General features: G+C 38.8%; 1 protein-coding gene across 1 annotated transcript in view; it reads left to right on the top strand.

Annotated features, from left to right (window-relative positions):
- LOC149256278 (vacuolar protein sorting-associated protein 25-like) overlaps positions 1 to 17,965 on the top strand; it is a 139,058-nt gene that overhangs the window by 70,883 nt on the left and 50,210 nt on the right. The window contains exon 3 of the mRNA XM_089460715.1: positions 11,744 to 11,883. Within this exon, the coding sequence (XP_089316841.1) occupies positions 11,744 to 11,883 (140 nt within the window). The remainder of the gene's footprint in view (positions 1 to 11,743; positions 11,884 to 17,965) is intronic.

Genomic DNA, 17,965 nt, shown 5'->3' with positions numbered 1-17,965 from the left:
AAGAAGAAGGAAATGTTATTATTTAATGGCACAAAATTAATATGGGTAACTTATCTTTAAGGCTCATGGAAAATATATTTTACAAGCATATTTGAATTGTTAATCTTTCCCTCCAATATTTGAAGTTAGCCAGATCAGATGGTGTCCCTTCACTCACGAAATCAATTATATATTGGCCATGATTCTCTTTTAGGAGACATAAATTCAATGCGCTCTAAGGCTTGATACATTTTATCCTAGGTCACTTCTCTCTCATGATCAATGTGGCTCGCTTTAAGGTCTGCAATGGATCATTCATATTCTTCAGTGGCATTGCTTTGCGCGTTGTTGGCTCGTTTGTGATCGCATGGCTTGAGGTTCCCTTTGTAACAATGGCTCATTGACATTACTCTCTGGCTTGTAATATTTTGCAGAGAGAGATTACAACCTTCTCTGGCTCGTAATCATTTGCAGAGAATATTGAAAATTATTGTGGTTTGGTATTGCATCTCTATAGCTCAATTATGGTGGCTCTTAGTTTCTTAGTTGTTCACTTTAGTATCCCCGTGGCTTGCTCTCTTGCATTGTTACAGTAGCACACTTTTGGATCTTTGTGGCTTGAATTAAAATACGGGCATCGTATGGCTTTGAATTGACGTGAATCATTAATAGTGGCATCACTATGGCCCTCGCATGGTTTTCACATACACTATCGCTCTCACATCCACACAGTTTCTCTAACACACATTTGCAATAATCTCTGTATTGAAAGAATGTCATCACAACAAATTGCAGTGGCATAAATACATAGTGGAATTGTTATAGTGATATCTCATGGTCCATCCCTGGCATCGCTCAGACTTTGGTGGCATCACATTTGTTTATATAGTGATCTGTGATTCATTTCATCGATATATATGTGTGGTTACATTGATTGATACGACTCGACCAGTGTTACTTGGGAGCGGGAGCGACATGTTCAAAAGCTCCCGGTTTGGGAGCGAATCCCGGAGCTATTTTTATATAATATATATATTTTTTATATTTTGATACATATATGTCAACAAAGACATGTAGAATGATGAATTATATATAAAAAACATAAAAATACATAGATTGATTATTGAACCATATAACATCAATCATCTAGAAGTTATAATCTTCATCAGCCACGTCCACAATTGAGTCTCGTGAATCATGATTCATCAATCTTAAAGTTTCAACTTCAAGCTTTCAAAATTGAAAATTCAATATATAACATTTATCATCATTGATCACCAAAGTTGTACTTGTAAGCTAAGTTTAACCATTACAAGAAATAATATCTAACTGTTAACAACTTAACATGAAATGAAATGTTATAAGATGAATTATGAAATGAAATGAAACAACTTTCACGAAGCATCATATTCATAATAGAGAATCAGTGTTGCGGGGGAGCGCCCCCCCCCTCCCCCCCTTCGAACCCGCTCCCGAAGCGCGCTCCGGGCGGGAGCGGCTCGGGACCGCGCTCCCAAAATCGCTCCCGTAAAAAAATTTACGCTCCCTGGTCTGTTAGGGAGCGACTCAGGGAGCGATCGCTCTCGTGCTCCCGGAGCATTTTTTAATGCCCGGGAGCAATCGGGGAGCGATCGCTCCCTGATCGCTCCCGGGCATTAAAAAACGCTCCGGGAGCGAATCGGGCTAGGCCGGGAGCGGTTCGGCGGAAAAAAAATCCGCCGGACCCGAAAATAATAAAAATTTTTGATTTTTTTTTTTTGTTTTATAAGGCCAATGGGCCAAAAAAACTTTCATTATCACTTCATTGAGCAATTTGGAGCTGGAGCAAGAGCATTGGAGCGAAGAGCAAGTGCTGAGGAGCGAGGAGCAACTGCCAAGGTGCGAGGAGCAAGCCTGCAGAGGTAAGTAACTTAGTAATCTAGTTAGTTTAGCTGGTTAGGTAGTTAATTTAGTTGATTTAATTTAGTTGTTTGAGTTTAACTGTTTAAAAATCATGTATTTAAATTAAATTAATAAATTAAATGAATTAATCCCAATAAACTAAATTAATTTGCAGATTCAAGACTCAAAACCCTACAAACATCAAACACCATGGACCTGGGGATATTTATTGGCATTTTCCTCTTCCTGGTCCCTTTTATGGTTATTATGGTGGTGGAGAGTAGGAAACGGAGGGGGCCTCAAACTGAAGAGGTGGATGAAGAAGCCAGAGGAAGTCAAATGGGTGAAAACCCCAGTGAGGAGGAGGTGGAGGAGGGTGAACATGACCCTCAAAAAACTAAACAAGACCAAACTCCATTGTGGAAATATGTTCACAGGGCTGAAACAGGGAGAGGGGGTGGAACCACTAAATTTCATTGCCCCCATTGCAACACTGATTACACAGGCTCATACACCCGTGCTAGAAGACACCTCTGCGGGAAAAGGCCATGGGATGGAGAGAAACAAATAGGAATCAAAACTTGTGCAGCGGTGTCAACAGCAGATAGAGCCAAATACATAAAGGAAGAGGAGGACGCCCAATACAGAACAAAAAGATCAAGGGGTTTCTTTGAACCAAGCTCACAATCACAAAGAACTCCTTCAGCATCCTCCCAAGGCAGTGGATATGGACATGGAGGCACGGGGTCATCATCTTTAAGGCATAGAACCATATCAAATTTCCTTGATGAGGGGTGTAGGAATGATGTGGATTCAAAAGTTTACAGGTTCCTCTATGCATGTGGGATACCATTCAATGTTCTACGCTCACCTTATTGGCACGAAATGGTTTCTGCCATAAATGATGCCCCTAAAGGATACAAGAGCCCTGGGTATGACAAGGCAAGAACTGTTGGCCTTGATCATGAAAAAGCAAAAATATCACATTCTTTGAATAAAATGACAAGTTCTTGGACTGACAATGGGGTGTCCATTGTATCTGATGGATGGACAAATGTAAAAGGCAAGCCATTGATAAGTGTTCTTGCTGTGTCTGTTAGTGGTCCCATCTTTCTAGCTGCACATGATTACTCAGACAAGTTCAAGACCGCTATCAACATTGCAGAAGCATTACTTGAAACAATTGAGATTGGCCCATACAATGTCATCCAAGTCATCACTGATAATGCTCCTAATTGTAAGGCAGCGGGAGCAATTATTGAGGATAAATACCCGAACATATTTTGGTCTGGATGTTTGGTTCACACATTGAACCTTCTGTTGCATGATATTGTAAAAAAAAAAATGAACAATACCAATGGATTGGTGATTTGTACAAGAAAGGAAAACAAATGATAAAATTTATTACAAATCATAGCAATACCCATGGCCTTTTCCGCAGTCACTCGAGATTGGAGTTGCTGAAGATTGCGAGGACTAGATTTGGTAGCTATTACCTCACCTTCAGGTGCCTTTTGAAGGTAAGAGAGGCATTAGCTAGCATGGTATCAAGTCCACATTGGCAGGTGTTAAAGGAAAGGGCTACAAATGTAGCTGACATGGCAGGTTTTGAAACGGTGGAGGAGGCTGCTCTTGATGGGCAGTTTTGGACAACTGTGAGGCAGGTATTGGATTTCACCAAGCCAATTTATCACATGATTCGGTTTGCAGATACAGACAAACCAGTGATTGGCGAGGTGTATGAGCAAATGGATACCATGTTGGGGGAAATAAAAGACATTGTTCATAATAAAGATCCCAACTTGTACAAACTGATTCATGATTGTGTGTGTGAACGGTGGAATAGGCTTAACCTTCCACTACATTGCTTGGCGTATATCCTTACGCCAAAATACTACTCTACATCCTGGTTGGGCCAACCTGCAGCAGGGGGTGGGGTTAGGACCAAACCCCATTTAGATCAAGAGGTAACTAAAGGATATCTGGAAGCATTAGAAAAGTTGGTGCCTGACAGGGAGGAATGTGCAGCTGTGCGCCTTGAAATAGGCAGATACTTCAATGGCACTGGTTTGTATGGTAACTTCCATGCAATGGACGACAAAGATAAATTTGATTCTCTCACATGGTGGGAAACATATGGCGGCCACGGACTTTTGCCAAAATTGGCAAAAAAAAGTTCTTTCACAGGTTGTAAATTCTTCTTCTGCAGAGAGGTGTTGGAGCACCTACAGTTATATACATAATGTGAAAAGAAACAGACTCAACGAAAACCGAGCAGAAGGCTTGGTTTATGTGCACTACAACTTGAGGTTGTTGAGCCATTACTGTGATCGGGCTAATGAAGATCCCACATATAAAATTTGGGACAATCACCCTGAGGACAACAATTTGGAGGATGGCATTGTACATATTGAAGAACTAGAAGAGGAGCTTGTAAGGGATGAAAATGAAGCAGCTGCAGCAACCATGCCACCTCCACCTCCACCATCCAGTAGCAGTGCTCGGGGCCCGAGTCTTGTTCCATTGCTGTCGCCACCTCCATCGACACCCTCGCGTGGAGGCTCTAGTTCTGGTCGTCGGTCTGTGCGGGAGACTCCTAGAAGACCACCACGACCTACTTATACTCCTGGAGACTCTCGTGGCAAGGGCCACTTGTAGATTTACAGTTTACTTGTCTTTTTTAGTTTCTATTAGACTTTAGTTTTCATAACTGTTGAGTTTTGAGTCCTTGACTCTTGACTCTTTCATATCATTATGACATTATGATATTTTTTGTAAACATTATATCACTGTGACAATGAAAATTTGAAGTTTGAAGTTGGGCCTTGGCAATTATAACTCATTGGTAATGATTGTGAATTATGAATATGATGCTTTGTGAAAGACTAAAGTTGTTTCATTTCATCTCATTATTCATGTTTCATTTTATAAATTTTTAACATTTCATATCATGTTAACAGTTAGAAGTTAGGACTTAGAAATATCTTCGATATTACTTCTTGTAATGGTTAAACTTGGCTTACAAGTACAACTTTGGTGATCAATGATGATAAATGTTATTGAATTTTCAATTCTGAAAGCTTGAAGTTGAAACTTTAATATTGAATTTGATGAATCATGATTTATAAGACTCAATATGTTGTAGTTGTAATATGTATTTTACTAACTTGTGGACATGGTTGATGACGATTATAATTTCTAGATGATTGATGTGATATGGTTCAATGATCAATTTATGTTTTTTTATGTTTTTTATGTCTATTTCATCATTCTACATGTTTTTGTTGACATATATGTATCAAAAATTAAAAAATATATAAAATATATATATTTTAAAAAATCGCTCCCGGATTCACTCCCAACCGGGAGCTTCTGAAAATGGTCGCTCCCGCTCCCGCTTCCGCTCCCGCTCTCCGCTCCCGCTCTCCGCTCCCGCTCCCGCCCCCAAGTAACATTGTTCAGAATCATTACCAATGAGTTATAATTGCCAACTTCAAACTTCAAACTTTCATTGTCACGACTCAGTCATATATTGTTTACGAAAAATATCATTATGATATGAAAGAGTCAAGAGTCAAGACTCAGCAGTTATGAAAACTAATAGAAACTAGAAAAGACAAGTAAACTGTAAATCTATTATCTGCTACTGCATGTGGCCCTTGCCACGAGAGTCTAATGTATGAGCAAGTTGTGGTGGTCTTCTAGGAGTCTTCTTGTAAATGAATCGTGTTACCTTGATTCAATTGAAGGGTAACATTCCCTACTCCCTTCACGGGATAGGTGGCATCATCTCCAAGAATAATCTCCAAGTTTGTCTCCTTCTCTATTAGATTAGAGAGAGCTTCCTTGTACTCGGTGAAGTGCCTTGAAGCACCACTATCAATTAGCCAATTCCCAAAGAGTCCGAAGGAGAGGTAGTGGAGAGGGCCGATATAAGATAGTATTCCTTTTGCTTATTGTTAACAACATTTGATTCTTCATGCCTGGAGTTGCTTGCTTTCTTGGAGGGTTGACCATTTCCATGATGTTCCGCATTCCTTTTTCCTTTGCCATTGAACCTGCCATTCCTTTTATTGTGGTTGTTGAAGTTTCCCTTGGAGTGATTATGATCATCATCATGTGGTGTGTTCCTTCTATTTGGACACTGCCTCGCATAGTGGCCAAAATTATTGCAAACAAAGCACCTTTCCTTCCTTCCACCCCTATATCCGGGCTTTCCATTGACATGACCTTTAGACCCTGCATTATTTCTCCTTTTGGCATGAGTGGAGAAAGCAGTGGGGTTGCCTCTATTTGAAGGCATTTCTTGCTCTACCATTCTTGTCTCTTCTTGAATGCATCTTGACATCAATTCTTCAAATCTCGGAATTCGATCATTATTGAGAATAGTGGTTCTAAATATATACCACTCGAGTGGGAGTCCTCCAAGGGTAGTGATAGTAAGTTCCCTATCAGGAATGACCTCTCTAATTGAAAGTAGATCATTCTTGATCTCAGTGATCCTTAAGAAGTAGGATTGAATATCCTCGTCCTTGCCCTTCTTAATGTCCTTCAACTTATTTTTGAGAAATAAAATTTGATTTCCATCACTAACCTTGAACATACTGACTAGCTTGTCGTAGATTTCCTTGGAGGTGTTTAGAGCGGAGATGTAGGCCACCAGACGCTTGTCAATGGAATCTTTGATAATCTTCTTCGCTTTGACTTCATCCTTGTTCTACTTGTTCTCTGTAGCAGCCGGTGCATTTGAAAGAGGCTTAGGGATTTTACCCCTCACATAGTCCAACACTTCTTGTTCTTCCAATGTCAGATCAAGAGACATCTTCCATCCATGATAGTCAAACTTTTCACGGAGCTTGTCTTTCGCGGGGAAGTGGAATGAGGAACCCATTGAACCTTTGTCCTCGTCCAATTGTCTTCGGTGATTGCTCTTTCACTCTTGCTTGGGCTTTGTCTTCACCTCAACTTTGATACCATGTTAAGTTTTGGTATGTTCTATGCTTAAGAGCAATTTACTTCAATTTCTTAATTAGCCCAATATCAATATCCAATTTAGCAATCACATCAGCGTGATAGTAAAATGCAGATAGAACATAAACATAAACAGTAGAAGACAAGCCAAGACAAGAGAACACAAGATGTGGCACCAGACAGGGACAAACCCCAACGTGGGGAAACCCAGGGACAAACGCCAATGTGGGGAAACCCTTGATCAATTCTTCTTATATTCTTCAATAGTTCAGCAGAGAGAGAGATAGTACAAATATACAAATCTGATATTTTATGACAACAACAACAAACCCTAACCAACAAAGTCAATGCTAGTCAAATAAGTCAGATTTGACCTCCAAATCAGCTCGGTCAAAGCTCAGTCAACTCGGCCTCCAACAGCAGGATGAAACAACCCAAAACAGTCCAAAAAATCAGTCAAACATTGGTCAACAAAAGTCAACATGCAGCTAGCAACTAGGGCAGTCAACGCTGGTCAAACCAGAGGTCAGATCACCTCGGTTTGTGTGCCCAAATCTGTGGCCTGCCAAGGAGAAGCAACCTCACCCATTCCACAGTCAACGAGAGGTCAATGCTGGTCAACACTGTCCAAAATAGTCTCCCTGCAGCTTCGGTCAAACTTGGTCAACACAACCCTAAACAGAAATCTGTCTCCTTCCTTCGCACGTGTGAGAGATGCTGCCCCAATCTGCATACCCAATCAAGTGAGGAGAGATAGATGAGAGAAGATGAGATGATGGAATAATGAGTTTAGGTCTCCTTTTATATGCAACGTTGAGGTTGAGTTAGGGGTGAAAATGCCTGTTTTGCTTGCTGGTTGACCTTGACAATTTGTCAATAATACAAATAAATTCATATCTCCATATATACATGTCGGAATCGAATGATCTTTAGATCAATCCTACACCTCTCGGAGAGAGGAATCAAAGAAAAATATCAGCTGCCATAAATAAGGTGACCCATATGGAGTTTGGCCCTAGTTGCCAATTTTAACAATAATTGAAATGTGGAATTGAGCATGTTTTAGTTTAATGTATGGGCCAATGTTATATGAATGAAATGTCCTAGAGATTATTTGTCTCGATAAGCTTGCATCATTTGCTTTGAAGTATAAATGCTTGAAGGTCACTTTTCTTGTCTTTCTCTCAACATTGGATGAAGTTGACTTTCTGGGCCTCCTTGATCAAGAAATCAAGTTCTTACTCATTATCATCTTTGACTCCATATCCCCAAGTGAATTAGGCATTGGTCCCTTAAAGGGGTGATCATTTTAACCTTCTCCTTACTATTTTCCCCCTTTTCCCCAAGTCTAGCCCCATTAGGTCACCTAGGGCATTAATTTCCCGAGATTTGACCCAAGGAAAAATTTCGATCTCCTCTAGGCTACTGCGCTTGTGGGTACCCTCTCTCTCCTCCAAATTTCATGCAATTATGACGGTGGAATCTCCGGGAATCCCTAGCCCTATCTCTAGTACCGAATTTTGCCTAGGCATCCCCAAGGCTAGACCTCAATAGGATCAATTCAACCTTTTGAAGTAAATATTCTTGTTTGGTCCTTTCCCCTCACCTTGTCTAGGATAGGAACATCATTTGCTGCTACATTATAACCCCGAACCTGGGCTGGGTCCACTTGGCTCCGTCTGGTCCCACTTCTCAATAAAGAGTATTTGTCAAATACCATTTGGGAATCAAAGTTTCCAAGGATTATAGGGATTGAGAAACTCCTTTATAAGCCTATCCTTTCTCCCTCAAACCTCCAATCCTCACTCCTTAAGCCTGGTGGACCAAGTCCCTTGCTTAAAGAGAAAGCAAGTTCCATTCATCACTCCATCCCGGGGAAAGGGTTTTTAGGGTCACTCCTCACATCTCCATTGACATCTACCTTACAAAGTGATCCCTACATTACTGTGACTTCTCCCATTGGTGAAAGTCCATTAAGAGCAGGGAGACTTAGCTGTGGTGACAGTGGGCTAAGCCTCCACCGTTTCCCTTGACCTAGCAGGTGCCCTCTTAGGAACCCCTTTTAGGTCCCCTGCTGGTTTGGGTGGTAACAGGTTGGAAAACATTGCCCCATGGGTTGATGAAGCTAAAAGAAAAATAAAAGCAGAGAAAGCCTCAATATATTCATATAAATGTAATATTCTAAGTATATGAATATATTTAGAAGTAATATTCCAAGTATATAAATATATTCAATGTGGCATGTCAAGTATGCATCATGTTGAACAAAATGAGCCCTTGTTGAATTTTTGCAGTCAAGACCCTGTGCATTGGGATCCATGCAGTGCCCCATAAGACATGGAATGCTATGAACTGTGATACTGCTATGTGGATGACTAAATTATATTATACCATGGCCAAACGAGATGCAAATGGACTCTATGACACATGACCATATGGAAAAGACATAGGTGTGCTCAAGACATGGGCCGGACAAGCCCTACATAATGCTATTACCCCTACAAAACCAATGCCTCCCCTAAATCATGTGTCCCAATATATTCATATTTAGGTCTCTAATCTTACCTAGGACAAAAGGAATTGAGAGTTGGGATTAAAGGGACTGGGCATGGCCGACCATAAGAGGCCTAGGAGATCATATACATAATTGTCACATGGCTTACGGGGCTCTGGGACTTGCATCTCATCGGACTTACAATGATGTTGTCTATGTAAAACATATGATGATGTTGTCTATGTAAAACATATGGTATCTCACAGGAGCTAACATGGCCCTTGGACTAGCCTGGCAGGCTGGTTTGGGATGATTCTGACCAACTAGTCCCCAACCTACAGAACCACTGGTGCAACTTGTTAGGGGAAAAAATCGAAAGATAAAGGAAAAGAAAATCAATTGTGACAAGTACTATTAGATTCTTAATTTTTTAACATTACCATTAATAATTAGAGGATGTTTGGGAGTTGTTCCAACCTCACCAGACTTCATACAAAGAAAGTAGAATTTCATTTCCCTTTGAGAATTCAGCAGACTTAACAGCTTTCAATATTTTAGCATTTCATGGCTGGCAGAATTGTAACATTTTAGAATTGGTTTCCATCATATATGAAGGTATGGGATTGATATTTAATCAAAAGCACCAAAGTCCTCTATGTACTCCAATGTTGGTGGTGGTACGAACTCATGACCTTGGTAAAAATTTCCCATTCACCCAAGCCCAATCTACTATTTGGGAATGTTAAGCATTTTGTCTCCTTTTCATGCTCAGACTAGTAACTATCATGAAATTGGAGGGTGTTGACTTGAGCAACAATAGGATGAATTTACTTGGATCCACAAGTCCACAAGTAGCACTGAGCACTGGTATTGATGTCCCTAGAGGATTGAGGTAAAGGCCAAAGGAGGAGGCAGAGGGTGCTATTGACGATGGGGATCTCATTATAGGCAATGTTTTTGATGATATGTAGTTGTTGTAGCATGATGTTTTTTGGACTAAAGAGGCCATTTAGAGCCTCAATGTTTTTGCATTTTTTTCAGATGTGTACTGTACTTAGTGCCATTTTCCTATATTCATCCTGACATGTGATATCTGTGAGCAAACCCTTCATATTCGATGAGCGCATGTGTGTGTAAAGTAATTTTTGCATGTTTTATGTATTTTTTAGTACACTGGTTCTTCAACCCAATTTTTTGGTTGTTCCAGCTGTGATAACTATGCTTGTAATCTTCTTGCAATAAATTGTCACATATCACTTGGAGTAAATTCAATTCAGGTAGCAACTGTGTAATGTACTTTGGGAGGATAATTAATGTAAGGTTAGGTACCTAAGGAGGATAATTACTGTATAATGGGCATACGCTTGGAATAAAGCCCACTAAGGAGTTGGTGTGAACTTATTAATTAATGTACTATAGTCCTGACCCCTATTCATTGAATAACGTTCGCTAAGTAGTTATTGGGTAATAAATGATATGATGGGGAGGTAGTTGGCATAGGCCCCTATGAATACTCTTGAGACAGTATTTTTGCACATACATAATTATCACTATATTCAGCATGTTGGATTTTGTATCATGACAAACATAGCTTGTGGAGTGATTTCTTCCATAAGGAGCGATTGTTGGTGTTAACCCACCTTGAGGGTTTTCTCTACAATCTTAAATTTTATTCTTTTGCCAATGCATTTCGTTATTCTGGGATCTAAGTGTCTTATCTTTCATCCTAAGTCATCACGTTTGCCGATTTTTAAGGATCAAATTCGAAATTCAGTGCATTTAGTCAACAGCCGTACAAATTTAATCTGATTCGGCTCATCTAGTTTGTTGTTCAACAAAGTCTTCATTAGTTAATTAATTTTTGTTGTATTTTTAATAATTGTTGATTATAGATATGCTCTTGAATGTTGTAAGTTCTTTAAATGTATGGTTGCCTTCAGAAATTTGAATATAGGTGCTCTTTCTTGGTGGAATGGTTTTCATTGCCATGATGCCTCTACGCACCAATATAGCTTGGAATGGTTGCTATCGTGCCAAAATGCTGCTTTGTGTGAGCAAATGCCTTGGTCTGGTTGTGTATTTGCCAATGGACACAATCTCTGTGAAGCCAGTTGATCATATATTGCAACAAGAACACCACATTCACTTCGCTAAAATAAAATGAGAAAGGAAGAAACAGAGAAATCCCTAATTACTACGCATTAAAAAATCCAATGAAAGACAGGCTGTTTTGTTTGTTATTCTTTGCAAAAATTTCTCTAATGTGTTTCCTTCTATCATAGGCATTTCTTGATGTTTTGTAGCTTGAGTTTGAACGTATTTGTTCTTTGCCTTGAAGATTGCATTGGAAATAATGGAATGAATTTTCTTTTATTCTTGAATGAGAATTTCTATTTAGTTTCTGTGCTTCATCTGCAGCTTGCAGCCTGTAAGGGATACTCGGGAAAAACAAGTGCAGGTGTGGAAGGAGCTGATACTAAACTATTGCAAGCATCATAAGATCTTTATCATTAGCTTAGAAGAAGAATTTCCTCTGTTTTCTAACCCAGCAATTGATAGTAAGTCCTCTCCAAGCTCAAAGAGTGATTTACAATTTTACATAAATGCAACACATAAGAGGGATGAGTTCTGATTATTTTGACTGGTGTTTGAGTTACAAATGTAGAATAAATACATTCATATTTTTTGTCATGGGAAAAGTAATGAAGCAATCTATTGAGCTTATTTTCAAGCTCTTTGAGTTTTGTTCAATCAAATGTTTCAGCTCTTAGAAAGGTTGCCTAATTTGCAGGAAGGGGAGAATTCAGCAAGTGGAAATAAAAAAGATATAGAGAAATGGAAAATGGTGAAATTAGCAACTATGGTCTTTGAAAGAAGGCAAATTATATCACCCTTTAGTTCTGAATGATCTTCAAATACAGCTAAGGTTTGAGTGTCAATACATCTAAATAGGTACAATTCTTAAGCACAAGATCTTTGGATGAACTTAGTAAGAGGGTTCAATAATTATCATCCAGTGGTATTTCTCTTGCAAACAATATTGAAATCCTTCAGAGCCTGATGTGTGCAGCTGTACAACACATGATATTTCACCTGTCATTCATCAATGAAAAGAAGACAGTGGTAGATAGCTGTAGGATATTATAGGAAGGGACATGCTGACTCTCCCTATAATGAAGGAAGGGGAGGAGCCCTGAAGGGTTGGGTAGCCCAGGACTTTGTAGATGGAGGAGGCATGGTACCTAGGTGTGAAGACCAGTAAAAGTAGCAATTGCTGAATAATAGGTACCAAAGTTCTAGAGGTTGGAATTGGACATGGAACTGACTGAGGTTCAAACCACTCTCCAATCAGACTTGGATCAGTATCAGCCAATGACTTGGTTTATGAGTTTACTTAAAAATACGTAAAATATTGAAATCTTATTGAAAAAAATATTTTAAAGATTCCAAACCACTAAAGACAAAATATGTGAAGTCTGCTCCTGTATATACCATATAAGGGTGAATATAGCAAAATGTTAGTGAGTGCAATATATACAAAAAAAAACATAAAGAACCGAGTCTCTAAATTGCCTCTAGAGTCCCAAAACCCAGCATGGTACACAAGCTACTATCCTATAACAGAATATGGAGTGTTCCCTAGTAAGGTTTTGTAGGATTACTTAAGCTTGGACTTCATCCTATGATTGCAGCTCTTTGAGGTTCAATTTTTTAAGACAATTTCATGTTTTCTTGATACGTGTTATAACAAGGCTTTGAATTAAATAATTCATAACTAGTAAGGATTACACAAATTTTGGAGGGACAATCCATTGATGGCCTACATAGCCACGTGGTGAGGGTGAACAAGGTGCTAGTCTTCTTCATTACTCTTGTTGTAGCCTGTAGGTGGAGTGAGTTGGAATCGGGGTTAGACCAATCCTTATAGGGGATAATTTCAACCAGGCAAAGATCTTTCCACCACATAGTCGATCTAAAGATTGGAGACGTTTCGCTGGAGGTTGCTCGTAGTTGGATTAGGAACGTTGTGGAGAGTTTTAGACACAGGTGGGGGTATACACTCTTCTCGGGTCCAAAGGCCATGTCATTGCCCAAAGTGCATGGTCAACTTAAATGTGATTCAGATTCACAACCCAACAATCTAGAAGGTATAGGTTGTGGCCAAGGTAAGCTATTTATCATCAACTAAAATTTATATTAACCCCAAATTTTCAATTTTCTGTTTTAGTTAGTTTATTTTACTGGCTTGCCTTTAAAGTATTATAATGATTTAGCTAGTAACCCTTGGGATTTTGAGCAATAAAATTAGATCCAAACAAAGGGATCAATATAATTTGATTTGAGCTGTCATACGCATCATCTTCACTGGTCTATTGAGTTACATATTGCTTATTTTCAGTAAATTACAACAATATCATATTCAAACTTTGCAGAAAATTCAAGGTACAAGGCTCCTTTCAAGTAAGTTCTATCATAAAGGCCTTGTAGTAAGTTCCCATTAGATTTTCCTGGTTAATATCTTTTATTTGAGGTTAAAATCAATCAATTCCAGCCATTAAAACTCTTATCTCTTTGCTGGCAATTATTTCTGGATTTTCACCCAATGGGGTTTGACCCTAAGGCCTCTGCAACTAAATTTCCAGCTTCCAGTAAATTAATTTCTGTTGTAGTTTGAGGTTTACGAGTGATTTAAGATCATCTACATTCGATCTTCTAACTTTCCCACCCCTAGATCTTCAATCTAGAGTGCTTATACATTATTGGGCGGCATTTTTAATGGGATGTTGCTGTTGTTCTCTGTGTTTTTCTATAGATTTTCTAATCTGTAGTCATAGGACAATAGGTAAATTTACACAGTAACCTCTCCAAACAAAGGTCTAAATCAAGAATAATTGATAGAATTGATTAGTATATTAAATTTACAATCACTTGGACTATTCACATGATTGCTGGTGTACTTTTTTTTTCTGCATATTTTACAATTTTAGATCATTGTAATAGCAAAACAATTAACTCCTCTCTTCACCCATGACCCCATACAAGGCACTAATCATTCTTTAGTTGAGTGAAGTCATTTTACGGGAATCATCCATAGCCTTTTAAGAGGGAGTTGCACGTAAAGAGTGGGGACTTGCGCTAAGGTGATAGTGGGCCCTTATACTGTGTGTGCCAATCTTTGCGGCTTGTAAGGACCTTGGCAACCTTGCCAGGTTGATTGGGAGCTGGACCGTTCATAGCTAATAGTGCATATCCATGTATAACATCTACAAATGTAAATTTCAGTTTTACTGTGGTTATCTGAGAATTAATTTTCTCCATTACACCGGGCTTTAGATTCTTATCTATTTTGATTTTGACATTTATTTAGTTTGGGAATTTAGTGTATATCCTGTGTTGTTGGGTATCATTATAATATTTTGATACTCAATATTCTCTCTCAATGGATCCTTATAGCTGGTGGAGAGTGCTGAAAACATGGATCATGCCATCTAGAGCCTTAGTAATCTTTGTCTTAACCCATCTGAGAAGAATATATTTATTGTAGTTGATGGTTTGATTCATTTAGATGGCTAGTTTGGTATGGAATTGACTGAACCAGCCAATTAAGACATGAAACCAGCTGGTTCAGTATGGAATTGGTGCTTGAACCAATTCAATGGCTGGTTCAATGTATCTGGAAGTCTGACCAATAGAATCAACAGGTTTTGGTTCTAGTTCGGTTGTTCGAAAGACATTATAAGGTACAATAACCAACCAAACATGGGAGTTAAAATTATTGTTGCGATCAACTATTATCCCCTATTACAAAAGCATATTACATAGCATAGATGAAAAAATTGCTGAAAAACCAATGACATCTTGATTTCAAACCTCAAACAAAAAATTGGCCTTAAAAATTGGAGAAATGAGGAAAATATATGGCAAAGATTTGTAGGACAATTTTGAGCCTCTTTAAAGTGCTGATTCTTTTTTATAAAGTCATTTGTCTTCACAGCCTTTGTGGAATGAGAGGGAAGGTGTTTACCATCATCAACAACCAATCCTAATAGGGCCTGTTACCCACCAAAAGTGGGTAACCCCTAGGAGAATTTTTCTCCTCATTTGACAACCAGCCAACCAGTAGCCCCATGATGATCAGCACATAACACCATGCTAGAGTTCTCCGCCCATTGCTCAGGTCAGATCTCTCTCCCATCTGACATTCTTCTTGACATTCTTCTTGAAGGAAGGTGGGTCTGTTCAGTTTTCAAGTGCAATAGATGCAAACACTGATTTCTGAAATACTGTTAATTACTTCAAATGATATAGATCTTCTTTTAACAATTCTAGTTTATCATTAAGCAATTACACTTTATAAATTCAACCATAAAACCATAAAGCCTTGACTTGAGTGGCGTGGACCAGGTATTGCTGAAATGTAACTAGTTTCAGTCTTCATAATTGTTGTTGTATTCATTTCAAAGAAAAGAAAAAGTTATTATTTTAAAGTATGGGTTTCATGCTTTTTATTGATGGTCTTCTAGGTAAAAGCATGTTGTTCATGCTTCTAGGGTTTGTTAGGTCATAGGATTTATTGTCATGAGTCAAGAGAGTCAACATCATGTTTATAAAACCCTTCTAGGCAAAATATATCTTGTAAAAGAAAATATTGAGTCTAGAAAGTCTTGGAAACCTCCAAAGTACAAGTCAGCCTTGGAAGCCTCAAGTCGGCCTAAAGGAGGGAATTCGACCCCTTGGAAAGGCTATATAAAGGAGCAGTTCGACCTCATTTGGCACTCACTCACTCTCAAGTTCTATTCCAAGAGAAGAAGTTCGATCTAAGGCTAGAAGAAGCAAGGAAGAAGGAGCGAAGGTCTAGAAGGCAAGAGGAAACCAAGAAGACTTGTTTGTGGGCTCTTTCTCTCTCTCACGTGTGAAGTTCTAGGGTTTTTGCAGCTACAAAGGGAGGCTGAAATTGCAGTAGGAGAAAGTGTAGTATCAAGTTGCTAGGAGAAGTAATATTCTGTCTTGACTTCGTTGACTTGGGGAGGATCTGTCTTGCTCAAGGAAGGACTCTTGAAGAAGTTGGATTAGGGTTTCTGTAGTCTACAAGGTCGAGGTTGCAAGACGAAGATTGCAGGACGAAGTTGCAAGGTTGAAGTTGCAGCTAGAAGCTGGTTGATGTAGGATTAAGTTGTGATAATCTAAAGGGCTGACTTGGTACTTGGAGGAGGTCTTGGTCTAGGGTTTGGGTTTTAACTTTTTGTTGTCTCATTTGAAGCAGTTTCTATAAGAAGAGAAGAGTTTTTGGGTTTTCCCCTTGGAGAGGTTTTGCCCTGGCTTGGAGCCTAACTTCTGTGTCCACTGCCTTTATTATTTTGCTATTGATATTTGTTTGATGAATAAGATCTTATAAAGAAACACAAGAAGAATAAAGTTCACAAACTAGTATTAAGGTTAAGGAAAACCAGAATTAATAGCTACCACATTGTATTTTCCAACATGGTATCAGAGCTAAGGTGAACAAGAAGGCAACTGGAAGGATCATCTTGTGGACACAAGAAGGGTTTGCTTGTTAAGGGGAAGGTGAAAAGAAAACCTATTGATCCAGAAGAAGTGTCTCATCAGGAAAAAGCTTGAAGAAGAAGACTACAAGAAAATTGTTGTCCTCTCTTGAGCAAAGGATCTAGTTGAAGGCTGATTTGTAGACCTCGCTGAAGCAAGCATCAAAAGATTTTGGTATAATTTCTTTTGGAAGCCAGTATTGAAGTCTCTTTGAAGATCTTGGAACCCTCAAGATAGTTGGAGACATCATCAGAAAAGGGAAGGCTCTTGATCATCAAGTAAGTACCATATTGTTACTCGATGTTTGAACCTACAGGTCATATGGGTACTTTCTGCAAGGAAAGCAATAAGCTCGTTGGCTCATTAAATCACTGAGCATGGAAGAAAATGATTGACCTGGCACTTACAGAACATGAAGTAATGAAATATGTTATTGGTAAAATCACTGAACCTAGCAAAGACAAGACTTAAGAACTAGAAAAGTTCAAGAAAGGAGAAGTAAGGGCACAAATGATCATCGTTGAATCCATTATGGATGCTCTTGTTCCATTTGTTGCAAATTTGAAAACTTCTAAGGTTATGTATGACAAGAGAGTGAATTTCTACTTTGTAAGTACATCAGGACAAAAGATGCCTTTGAGGAATAAGCTATATAGAATGTAGAAATCAAAGGATGAGGACATGGTATCCTTTCCAATGAAGATCTCTCAATTAAGAGATCATTTGCAGGGGCTTGGAGAGACGATTTCTGATTCGGGAATGACCATCTGTGTACTGAATGCATTGTGAGTAGAATGGAGCAGCTTTGCAACTGTTAGTTTTTGTAGCATCGGATGATGTTCTAGACTCAAAACTTTGTGGAGAGGCTAAGACACATGAGTTCTCCAAAACCCAGAAATTGTTTTTGGAAATTCCACCTAGAGATGGCTCAATTAAATTAATTGACCACAATTAAAAATTTCCTAAGTCTAACTTAGGAAAAATGGTTAATTAATAGAAATTAATTGAGAAAGGCGAGAATTCTCTAGAAACTCACACAAATCGACTTGGAGATGATCTCACCATCAATTAAGTTTTAATCGTGGCCGTTGGAGT

The sequence above is a fragment of the Pinus tabuliformis genome, chromosome 7 (genome assembly GCF_031772625.1).
Source record: "Pinus tabuliformis cultivar Carrire ecotype Pingquan chromosome 7, CPIR1, whole genome shotgun sequence".
In the NCBI taxonomy this organism is placed as follows: domain Eukaryota; kingdom Viridiplantae; phylum Streptophyta; class Pinopsida; order Pinales; family Pinaceae; genus Pinus; species Pinus tabuliformis.
The sequence above is the reverse complement of the archived record's forward strand: the minus strand, read 5'-3'. Positions and strand labels throughout refer to the sequence as shown.